The sequence below is a fragment of the Triturus cristatus genome, chromosome 9 (assembly GCF_964204655.1).
Source record: "Triturus cristatus chromosome 9, aTriCri1.1, whole genome shotgun sequence".
In the NCBI taxonomy this organism is placed as follows: domain Eukaryota; kingdom Metazoa; phylum Chordata; class Amphibia; order Caudata; family Salamandridae; genus Triturus; species Triturus cristatus.
Window position 1 is genome coordinate 1025305652 of NC_140592.1, and position 12058 is coordinate 1025317709.

The following is a 12058-nucleotide window of genomic DNA, read 5'->3' on the forward strand; positions in this document are numbered from 1 at the left end:
TTGGAATCAGACACTAAATTACTCGTGAGAGGGGGCGAAAGTCAAGGTTATCAGTGGGATGGGATTTTAAGGAGTCAATTACCCATGCAGTCCCTCGAATGGCAGTGTTAAACGACATGATTAAATGCGTCATTCCAGCAACCATCAAAGGAAGAAGCCACTGTAACTATGGTTTTGGAGGCCCAAACGAAAGGTCTTCCATAAGAGCAACAGTATCACATGAACAAGGGAGAATTGACAGCAGTATCTCACACTAAAAAGGTTCCTCCATGCTCTGCACCAAAGAGCATTAAAAGTAAGGCCATTCTATGAACTCTACCGTCAGAGGTAATATGAAATAGCTGATTTAGTGAGAAGGCCGGGACTTCATAAGCTACTCAAATAGAAGGTTAAATTCTTTATTCCATTTTAGGCCCTCAGGTCACATCAAAGGAAGGTCCAGTCGGATGGATCCTCCCTAAAACTTTAACGCTCTACTACCTTCCAGGCCAGACCACACAACATTCTGTTACAACCCTTCACTCAGCATTCCAGACACCAGCTAAAACAAAGGAAAAGGAGACACTGGATATTATGCCAGACTCATGTAATAAAACAAGCACTGCCAAAACCAATATGCCTGTTGGCCACAATTCTTTCGACTTTTTTCGCAAACCTCTTCGTTGAATAAGCTAATGTCCGCACCAACAAAAAAAACATACGTTGCCACAATAGTACCTGGAACTTAAAGTTCTCCTTGTGTAAAGGGCATATACCCGATGCTGTAGTGGGTAAAAGAAACAATGTACCTTCGGGCCAGCATTTTGCCCATTAGACGGTTGAACTGACATGTTTCCTCGCTCCACATCATGGGGCAATAGGTCAACTCGTTTCACCAACTGGCTCTCTAGCACAGCGAATGTCAGCATTTTTCCTGACCACCTGTACACATCGACGGGAATACTTAAATTTGGCATTTTGTATTGGTAGAGAGTAATTAAATGCAGCATCACATTTCTATGCGCCAATAATTTTCCCGCGGTGTGCATTCGAAATTAAATTGGTGCCTAAAAGTCTTCAAAGTCCACCTGCTTTTTGGGAGCAGTGGTACTGTTCAATTAGAATACGCAATAGTTAATTTAAGCATGTTGCCGGCAAGCCCAGATGTAAACTTAAAATGTTGTGGCACAACCAGACACCTGCAAAGCCAAGCTCCTATTAAACAATTAAAGAGTCGTTTCCTACAAAATAATTAGATACCAAAAAGCCAACAACCTTACCAGACAAACCCAGTGAGCAATATACACATCGCATGTTATTTAGCGCGTCCTATGTGACTTGTCTGGGCTCCACCAGTCCATATCTCAGCTATATTCACCAACTAGACTCAGAGGGATATCCATATGGGTCGGGTATCAACGCCCAGCACGCATGCTTTGCGCTTCTAAACCAGGAATAAGCTTGTTACACTATTCCATCTTTACATATTGGAGAGAACCCCCACAGCGGATAAGGGGCAAATGTATTTGCATCCCTAGTACACCAACAATGACCCTGTCTCAAATTCTAAAAGTACAGTTTTGTACTCGCATGCATACGGGCGTGTAAGATCGACCCTACAACTCGAAACCATTTATTGGGAGAAACCGATTAAATGATTACTTACCGATATTAAAAAAGAAAACATAACATTCGTAAAAAGCACGTCAGAGTAACAGAATGCAATCTGGATTTTCATGTAGAAAACATTTATTTAATAAAATGTGCAATTCAACTACAGTTTACGGACATGACCATATAAAGAGATTAACTGGCCAAGTAATCGTATATTCGAATAACATCGAAATGTAACTTGAAGAGCCTAAATCCTCTGATCGGAAGCATTCCAGATAAAAAAAAAAATTAATAAACAGAACAGCCTTACCTGCGGAGCTTCTGAAGCATCAGTCTTCAGGGCTGCTTCCTGCTCTGCACTGGTAGACAAGCCACTTTGCTGCGACTCTTTAGGATCTGAAGAACCTGATGCGGCTGTGGACTGAACTGTTTCAGGCTGGGATGTTACCACTGCCGCCTGGGACGTCGCTGAGGTCACTTCAGGTGACGTATAAGTACCTTGGGATGACGTAGAGACTGGCTGCGATGAAGCCGAAGTCGTTTGGCTTGCAGTGTTGTCAGACTGGGATAACGTCGAGGTTGGTTGGGACAATGTAGTCTCAGACTGAGATGATGCACCTGTTGGCTGAGATGTATATGGAGACGGCGAAACTGTATACGTTGACTGAGAGGAGGTGTAGGCCGTTTGAGGTGAAGTATATGTTTGAGCAGAAGTGTAAATAGGTTGGGACGAAGTAAGATCTGATTTCGAAGATGTGTAACTTGATTGGGAAGATGTGCAGGTAGGTTGAGAAGAAGCATAAATTGACTGTGCTGATGTACTGTCAGATTGGGACGAAGTATAGGTAGGTTGGGTTTGAGAATAAGATGACGAAGCTTGCGATGTAGTATATTCTTGCTCTGATGGAGGCTGTGAAGATTGAGATTGACCAGTTGAGTATGTGGGCGCAGCGGGCTCAGGTGGTGTTTGACCGTAAACCGATGAGACTGGTGTGGTAACTTGTGGCGTAATAACCTCCGATACTGCCTGAGTGCGATCCTTCAAGGAAGCAGCGCCATCAGTTTCAGGCTGGGTTGCGGGGGATGCACCGTACCCGGACTGAGATTCTGCACGGGTCGTGACCGTAGGAGTTTCTGGTTGTGGTGGTGGGTAACCGGGCTGCGGTGGTGGGTAGGTAGGTTGAGGTGGCGCACTGGTGTCAGGTGGCGGGACCACAGTAGAGGGTGGGGGATACTCGGATGGGTACACCGGCTGCGCTGGGGTGAACTCTGTCTTAGCCTGAGAATAATCAGTGACTGCATACTGAGAAGGGGCGTAAGCAGAGGGTGGGTAATCTGTAGGGGGTGGATATTCAGTGGGTGGGGGGTATTCAGGCGGCGGGTACTCCGCAGGAGGAGGGGGGTACTCGGTGGGGGGCGGAGGGTACTCGGTGGGGGGAGGCGGGTAATCTGGAGGGGGATAAGAAGCCTGTGAGTAGTCGGTCTGAGTGTAGTCAGCCACTGGTGGAGGGTAAGCTGCTTGCGAGTAATCTGCTACGGGTGGTGGGTACACGGGCGGGTAGACAGGAGGGTAGGAAGCCTGAGAATAGTCGGTCATGGGCGAGTGTGTATAATCGGGTGGTGGCTGGTCGTAGGACGGGTAGGCCCCATATTCTTTACGCACATACTGCTGCTGAACCGGATAAGACACTGTCGGTGGCGCTGTGGCCCAGTCTGTATAGGATGGAGCTGCGGGAGGGGGCGCTGTAGCAGCAACGGGAGGTTCGGGTGGTGGCGGCAGCGGCGGGGGTGGTGGTTGAGCCGGAGGCGGCGGGGGTGGTGGTCCACCGGGGGCTCCTACCGGCAGCACAGTCTGCAGTTGCTTCTGGTGCATTTGCTGAAGCTGCGCGAGTTGCGCTAAATGCTGCTCGCGGATATTATCAAACGTGTTGGTAAACGTGGGGGAGGCAGTCGTTGATGGAGTGGCGGCAGATACCGTTGCGGCAGATGCGGATTCGGTTGCTTCTATTGAAGACGGCGGTGGAAAAGTAGTGGCCGCAGTCGTGGCCTGATAGGTGGAAGTTGCTGGGTAGGTTGAGGCCGTCGTCGTCGCTGGGTATGTGGTAGCACCGGGATAGGTAGTGGCCGTGGTGGACGCCGGATAGCCAGTAGCGGCCGGATAGGTTGAAGCGGTGGGGTAGGTGGTGGCCGCTGTGGTTACCGGGTAGTTGGAAGCCGCAGTAGTGGCAGGGTAGGTGGAAACCGCTGGGTAAGTAGAGGCAGCTGTAACCGCGGGATAAGTGGTAGCAGCCGGATAGGTGGAGGCTACTGTAGTTGCTGGGTAGGCAGCGGCAGCTGGGTAAGTGGAAGTCGCCGGGTAGCCGGCCGCCGGGTAAGTTGAGGTCGCAGTGGCTGGCGGGTAAGTAGCTGCCGGGTACGTGGAGACGGATGCAGGAGGATAGGTGGGAGCGCCGGCGGGAGGCGCCCCGTACCTACCCCAGGCTGGATACATGACGGAGGAAGAGTTTGTTGCCTGGCCCCCAGCGGGAGCACTAGGCCAAAGTAAGATGGGGTCTGCGGTTGCTCTTAGGCCTCTGGAAGGTTCCAGGCACCACTTCTGCTGCTCCACACGCGCGCGGCTCCGTCTGGCTTCCTTGCTCGTTGCGCGGCCACACTGCGACGGAACGCAGCGTGCGGGACGTTTGTGACGTCACTACGTCAAATGGCGAGGAGGGTAGACAGAGGCATAGGCAGAAGTGTGCGCTCAATGCCAAACTAGACGCGGGGCAGGAGTAGCGAGTGTCTGTTGGTATTTAGAAGGTGGCATTATCAAAGCGAGCATGCTGTTGCCTTCAATCTGTTAGCAACTATTATGCAAACAATACAAATGAGTAGATGTAGATATTTGAAGTGAGTAGTGTTTCAGTGGTGCCTGGAACCTATTTCCAAATATTTAAGTAACCTCTCTATTGAAGGGTGCTGTAACCTCTACTTGCGGCGCTGTTTGGTCCACTCATTTTATGCCAATTATTCGGACACGTAATTGTTCACTTCAATATGGCCGATGACTTGTTGCGGCTCACAGAGCGCTTCTGCCCTCGTCTGTCTTTTATATCAATGACGTTTGTTCCTTTTGTGACCGGAAAATGCTAGCCGCCATCGTAGGTGGTGCGCTCGTTTTTCGCTACAGATCACGGAGAAAGGTTGCATGTTGGACAGGAGTTTGCTCTAATAAACAGCAGTTTTTGGGGGGTTTGGGGTGCGTAGGAAGGCCATTTTAAGATCTGGTTATCCCATAATTACTATAATTAGACTTGAGCCGGTCTGGGAGAAATACTTGTTCGTTCGGCAGCCATTTTGAGCTTTGCGCGCGCCCGTTATAGAAAACCCGCCATTTTACACGAGCTGCGTAAGCGGACGCGTGCGTCTGACAGAGGTGGGTTGCGTCTTACCGGACATGCGCTGTGATTATTTTACGTTTCGCGTACTTTGAACTTCTTCATATTTGACTCCTACTACGTATTTAATTTTCTTATTAGGAAGTAATAAGTTAAACAATTTAATAATGTATTCATCACAATAAGTGGTACAAAGCAAACTTTCCTAAACCACAGGTAAGCTAGGATACAGAAAAAAGATAACCATCTTAAAAAGTACTATGTTTCGAAATTCTCGCCCTCCTCAGGTCTTAAATAACAATATGCCCCTTACGTTTTGTATTGTACCATTGTATAGCGTTTACTAGCTGTTTTATTTTAGCTTCTCCCACTTCATAGTAACTTTAAAGAGTTAACCCCCCCACGCCATGTCTAAGATATGTTATTTTCTTTGATATGTTGACAGGTGCGCATCTTTATGACTTCTTTCACAATCCTTTTTTTTTATCTGTCCTCCATTGTTCACCAGACATTTAGGATAAGGTATTGACAACGTACCACGGTGCTAACATTTTTTTTAGCATGTTGGGCATTTTTATAAAAGGTCTATATAACTAAACTGGTGATTCAATTTAATACTCACCTGTTTTCAGTAAAATAGACACACAATTTTACTGTGGATTTGTGTAGTTGCAAAGTGTTGGTAAATCGTGTTCTTTATTCTCTGCTTTTATAGCGGGTGATGCCTGGCTGCTTGGACTTCACTGTTCTTTTTAGGACAGGACCAAGAATGATTTGCATGTGGTTGATTCCCTTATTGAGTGGTATACATGACGAAATACAATTAACTTGAATCTGACCCATTGAGGGTGAGAATTGTCCTTGCAAGGAAGTAGAAAAGTAAAGTGGCAGCAGGTTCTACAAGTTACTGACACGACCTTAGACATAACACAAAACCAGGATACAAGACATCCTTCAATGAAAATAGACCACAATTATATCTGACCAAACATCCTCATTAACTACATAACACAATAATACAACCATGGAATGTTGCATTCAGTCTCAGAAGCCTGCCAGTGATTGATACACTCCATGACACAAAGAGTGTTTAAAATACACACACATGTACAGCTACAGAGTAAACGTGATGTATGCAGACAGTGTGTTTCTTCTCAGTGAAACAATAGTTGCATTGCAGCGGCTCATTGATAAATTATATAAGTATTACCTGCCAAATAAACTGGAGGCGACTGTAGGGAAAACAAAAATAATGGTAATTAGCAAAATAATTATAAAGCAGTAGTCTTGTTTTTTAAGCAACAAGCGCATTGTAGGGACTCGAGATTATAAATACTTAGGATTAAAGATTGATTACAAAGGATCATTTCTAGCTCATAAGCAGTATGCCCAAGCGAAGGCCCAAGAATTTATATCTGCATTCATAACACTAAGTTAGCTTTTGAAGGATTGCATGCTCTGCATATGGCGGAAGTGTTCTAGCAGTCAGTACCACTGTAGGAAGCTGGCTCTTTATATACTATACCATCATGAGGTATAGTGTGCACGGGGTCCAGTAGACGAAGGTAAAAGTAGATTGCACCTTACTCTCTATTTGTGGTAGTGTGAGCGAGCAGTAAGGCTTTATCAGAGGGTAGTGTTAAGCATTTGGTGTACACACTCAGGAAGCAAATTATGTCACACACTCAGACCATTTGTTTTGTATAGAAATATTATTTAGTTATATTTATTTTCTCGAACCAAGCAAGCCTGGTACAGGTATGTGTAAATGATACTTTTCAAGGCAAGTTGAACAATACAAGCAAGCTTAATGAAAATTACTTTGTTACAGGTTTGTAAATACAGTTGATTGAATGACCGGTAAGTCAATGTTTCAAAATTACTTTTCAGTTACTTTACAGATTACTTTGTACATTATGCCTCAATATCACACTGGGACATTTCCTGGGGGAAAGGTAAGTGACTCAGTTTTTGTACATTTGCAGTTTTTCAGTGTTTCATACAAACCAACTCCACACTTCTTTCCACACAGGGGAGAGGAGTTGGCCTAACGGCTAGGGCGTTCGACCTTGAATCTGGGGAACTGGGTTCGAGTCTCTGCAATGACGCTGAACATCCTGTGATTCTGGGCAAATCAATTAATCTCCCCGTGCCTAACAGTAATGAATGTGTCCTCATGTAATGCAACTGGTGCTATGTAAAGCACTCTGATACTCGATTCGGGTCAAGTTTGCGCTATATAATACTCTGTAAAAAAAAAAAAGAAACTTAAAAGAATTTTCAAGGAAAACAGTCAATGCAGTCCTATGGGAGGAAATGAAGTTATCGGTTTGCAGGTAAGTACATGTTTTTGGGATTCTGGGGTTAGAACCAGGTTTGTGTCCCCCAGGGTCAAGGATGCAGTCTCAAAGCACCCTCAGCAGCACTGTTGGCGGGCGCAGAGGCTACATGTTATCCAATGGGGAATAGGGGCCTCCGGTTGGTGGCTGCTCACGAGCAGGCCACAAGGTTGTGGAATCAAAGCTCTTGGTGTTAGGCTAAGGGCAAAGGGGGAATCTGAGTTAGCACATAAAGTACACTTGCAGCGGTACAGGGGCGGCTGGGTGCAGTGTGCAGTTTTGGCGTTGGGTACCCTTTTGATTTCAATGAGAGTTGCCGGTTTTAGATTTTGGTTGCATGCTCGGTCCAGGAAGAAGTCCAGGAGGAACCAACAGCCGGGCAGGTAAGTTGGAGGGCTCGGGGACGTAGGTGCTTCTCGGGTACTCTTCTTCAGGACGCAGGGCGGCTGGATGCAGGGGTGTCTTTTGAGGTCGTATTTCACCATACTGGGCCACTCACGGTTGGCGGGGTCTCCGTGCAGAGGCTGCAGGCGCCGTCAGGGAGTGCTGGAGGACTGAGGGACCTCTCTGGGACCGGTGGGCCACCCGGATCGGGCCGTAGGCGTCTGGTGCAGTGGTGGTTCCAGGCAACATGTTTTTTTGTCCTCAGCAGGCTCACAGTCTGTCTTTGGAGTGTCTTTTGAACACAGCTGCTGTTCATAGGAAAGCTAGTCTTTGTTGAAGGCAGTCAGGACAAGGTGACTTTTGACGCAGGATCTCTGGAGACTGCAGACGGGCTGGGGCCAAGTAACTTTTTCTCTGCAGTGTTCTCTGCAGGGAGTTTTCTTGCGTCTTTCTTTTTCGGAGGTTGCAGGAATCTGCATTCTCGGTTCAGGGCTGCCCCCTAAATACTGTATTTAGGGGGCTTTTTAGGGGTCTCGAGGTTAGTGCCAAATGGCTACTGACCTTAGGGTGACTACACCCTTTGTGTGCTCAGCCCAGGTGGAGGAGTGGGCACAATCCCTAGTCCTGATTAGAGAGTGCCTGCCATCTGCAAGATGGCGGGCACTGAAGAGAGGGCTTCACCTCGCCTCCCCCACCTGAGGGGTGGGGTTGGCTGAGGTGGGCACACCTATGGGGCTGTGCTAATTTTTATTTGCCAAAAAGTAGGGGAGACAGGAAGGGGGCCTGCTCCTGAGAGCAGGAGAGGCTGGGGGTTGCATTACAAAGGCGGCAAGGCCTTTGAAGCTCCCCTGCCACAGATGGCTCTTCCAGGCCTGGGAGAGGTGTGACCACCTCTGCCCAGGAAAGGCTTTGTTTCTGGGCTCGGGAGAGAAGGCTCCCAAACCAGGGGTACAGAAACATGTCTTGTGGTGGCAAGCTGGTGTATACCAGTCATGGAACCCAACAGAGGATGGTTGTTTTTCAGGGGGCATCTCTAAGATGCCCTATGAGTGCATTTTTCATTAAATCCCACACTGGCATCAGTGTGGGTTTAATGTGCTGAGAAGGTTGATCCCAAACTTACCAGTTTTCAGTAAAGCCATTCTGGTGCTGTGGAGTTCGTAATGACAAACTCCCTGCACCATACATTCTTAATGGCATTACTGCACTTACAGTGTCTAATAATTGGTCTAGACACTGTAGGGGTACAGGGTTGATGTACCAGTACCCTCACCACTGGTATTCTGCACTCAGCTAGAGGGTTGGCTGACCTATGCCAGGGCAGCATGTTGATTCTTTACTTTGTTCTGCACCAAAACACACAGCCTGCAATGGCAGTGCGTGTGTGTAAAGATACAGGGCCTCTAAGGGTGGTACACTGAGTGCTACAGCCCTTAGAAGCCTTCCCTGGCTATAGTGCTTTTACAAGGGACTGACATGGCCAGAGATGTGCCAACTGAGGGTACAAGGCACAGTTTTGGGAAAGAATACAGACCCTGGGAACCTGATTGGCAGAGACCCAGGGTACATCAAATCAAAGTGCATCAGTAGTCTGGCAAAAAGTGTGGGGGGGGTTACTGCAACAGAAACCCAGCTTCCTACAACCGCTCATAAAAATCTCGGTGTCCCCATTCCTACACCTGTAATTGAAAGGTAGGACCCATGTCTCGTGTACAAATCTCTCCGCTAACGCTTTGTATCTGCCTACCTGGTTGTGTTTTAAACAGGTCGTAAAGTGAGATATTGAAACTGGCAGAGCTATAAACCCATGAATTATCCAATTAGCTGATGGTGTTTCCACCACAATTAATGGTAATTTCTCTAGATGTTCTATGTATAACATTGTATATAATGCTTCCATTTTTGCCATAATTTTCTGCTCTCTGGTCAAATTATAGGGCAGAAATAAATCGGTAATATTCAAGGCCTTCCAGGGCACGCGACTATTCCACAGAGTTTGTAAAGTCCAGCTTAACAGCATGGTGGATCTAAGCTGGTTTTGTCCATGTCTGTAAAAGGGACATGTTGCTCTATATAATATCAACAGCTGATGACACAATTTTACTCAGAGAATACATTCTAGTGGACAAGGTAGACCTACCATTGCCAACTACTGCTAGACTTTTTTTGCGAAATTCAGTCTTTCAACCACACATATCCCCTCAGCAGCTTCCTGCTGTGACACTTTCCACAACTTGTACATGAAAAAACAATCTCGGGTCTTGGCTGTAACGGCAGCAAGGCCTAGCCTAATAATAACAAAAACCTAAGAAGCTGCCAATGCTGTCCATTATTTAACACATGTTTTCATTCAGAGTGTAATCATTAAAACATTAACACTGATGACTTTTTTGTGTCAGATTTAATCACAAATGAATTGAGATCATGGAAAACACATAGTACTACATTATACCACGAACCTAAAAACTCATCTTGAAGTGCTATACAAAAAATTTTTTTGTGTGCATATTTGACTTTTTTGGAAAAGACACAAAAAGACACTTTCTTTTTACAACAAACATTAAAAAAACATCACTCATACCCATTCATACAAGTCATATCTGGACGGACAATATTGATTCATAATACATTAAGAGGGCCATCAGAAAAATTGATACACAATTCAGTCAGTCAGTCATAAAGTCTTTATTCGGTTTTAGTGCAAAACCATAAAAGCATGCTACAATAAATACATATTAAAACAGAAATTTCATTAAAAATACATTATCAACATTAAAAAGGGAACAGTTCATTTCTTCAGGGTACGAATTACCACAGTTAAAAAACTTGCAATGTTGAAGGTTTCCCAGACATTATTTAAAAGCTGCAGATACAAAAACGCAGGTCTCACTTGGACAAAGCCTTTGTCTTTTAAGATTGGGATTAAGAAACGTTTCCTGATGTCAATAAAGTGCTCACAAAAGAAAAAAAGGTGTATAATGTCCTGGGGGGAGAAATTGTCACAGGAACAAGGGCCAGGGTCTAACACCCTTTTCCAATCTGTCTTAGCACCGATCAGTAAGTGTAGTTGATTTAACCTAAATCTGGTTAAAAGAAAACGATGATTTGGGTTTGTTACATATTCCAAATAAGGTTCCATAAGAGGTGTTGTCTTACAGAGCTGGTGGCTCCTAACGGAACCCATAACCAGCTCCTTCTCTTCCCTTGCCAAAGAGGATATGCAACTATAACTTTCTTTGCACCAGTTGATGTCGCCTTTTACCAAAGTCTCGGGAGAAAGATACAACTCGGGTCTCCCGAGATTTTTGGCCAGGGTCCTAATGTATTTCAACCAAGGTATATACGAGCCATGATCGAGCGAGAGACAATCTCTCAGGATGGTGTGGTTCAAATGTAAATCCGGGTTAAGCCAGATACTAATCCATTTCAGGATCGGGGCCAGGGCAATGCTGTCTTCGAGATAACCAATTCCTAGTTCCTGGTGGACGATATAATTAGCCGTACAAATTGGTACTGAGAGGAGATTTTTTAGGAATCTATCCTCAACAGTCTGAATGCTTTTAGTATTTTTAATGCCCCAGACCTCAGCTCCGTACAAGGCTATGGAAAGACACTTAGCCTTGTAGACTTGGATAAGAGCCTTCAGTGGTCTGGCTCCCAATTTTCTTGCAAAACCCAGGACTCCTACTGTGGCTCTAGAAAACACAATCTTTTTTGCCTGTATCTGGGTTACCCCGGAATCTCGATCATCAAAGAGGACGCCCAGATAAGGAAAAGAAGAGACTCTCGATAATTGATGGCCCCCACAAGAAAAAGTTTTGGATTTGGCAGATTTAGGGCCAATAACCATGACATGAGATTTAACAAAATTAACAGATAAGTCCAAATCCTTCATGAAATTAGCAAAAGAATTTAACAGTAGCTGAAGGCCCACTCCCGTTCTGGCGATTAAGGCAGCATCGTCAGCATATAAGAGGGCAGGGACTGAATATTTCCCCGCATGGGGGATATCTTTACATGAGGCGACAAGGGTAGTGTCCAGATCGTTTATATATAAGGTAAAAAGGAGAGGTGCCAAGATGCACCCCTGCCTAACCCCATAAGATATGGGTATATCTTTGGTACAATTTCCCTTTTGGTCATAACGAACTGTGGCTATTAACTCTCTATGTAAGTCCGCTAAAAAATAGACAATCTCTTTATCAACACCAAGATCTAGGAGCATGGGCCATAGTTTTGATCTATTAACACGGTCAAAGGCCGATGACAGGTCCATAAAGGCAACCAATAAGGTTCCTTTTTTGGCCACCGTGTATTTACCAATTAAGAGTTGTAAGTTTAAACATTGGTCTATGGTACCCATCC

At 45.6% G+C, this 12058-nt stretch overlaps 1 protein-coding gene and 1 long non-coding RNA gene across 5 annotated transcripts in view; one reads left to right on the top strand and one right to left on the bottom strand.

Moving 5' to 3' along the window:
* Positions 1-4256, bottom strand: part of YLPM1 (YLP motif containing 1) — an 820959-nt gene extending 816703 nt beyond the window's left edge. For 2 of the 3 annotated variants that reach the window (XM_085626747.1, XM_085626749.1), the window contains exon 1: positions 1904-4223. In XM_085626747.1, coding sequence (XP_085482873.1) covers positions 1904-4084 — 2181 coding nt within the window. In that variant the 5' untranslated portion in view covers positions 4085-4223. Of the gene's footprint in view, positions 1-1903 lie in introns of all 3 variants that reach the window. The other variant, XM_085626748.1, reaches the window with a different exon arrangement.
* Positions 4257-4923: 667 nt separating this feature from the next.
* Positions 4924-12058, top strand: part of LOC146799262 (uncharacterized) — an 81819-nt gene continuing 74684 nt past the window's right edge. Inside the window, exon 1 of one of the 2 annotated variants that reach the window (XR_014968873.1) lies at positions 4924-5008. This is a non-coding gene — a long non-coding RNA (uncharacterized LOC146799262). Of the gene's footprint in view, positions 5009-5058; positions 5187-12058 lie in introns of those variants that run through there. The other variant, XR_014968874.1, reaches the window with a different exon arrangement.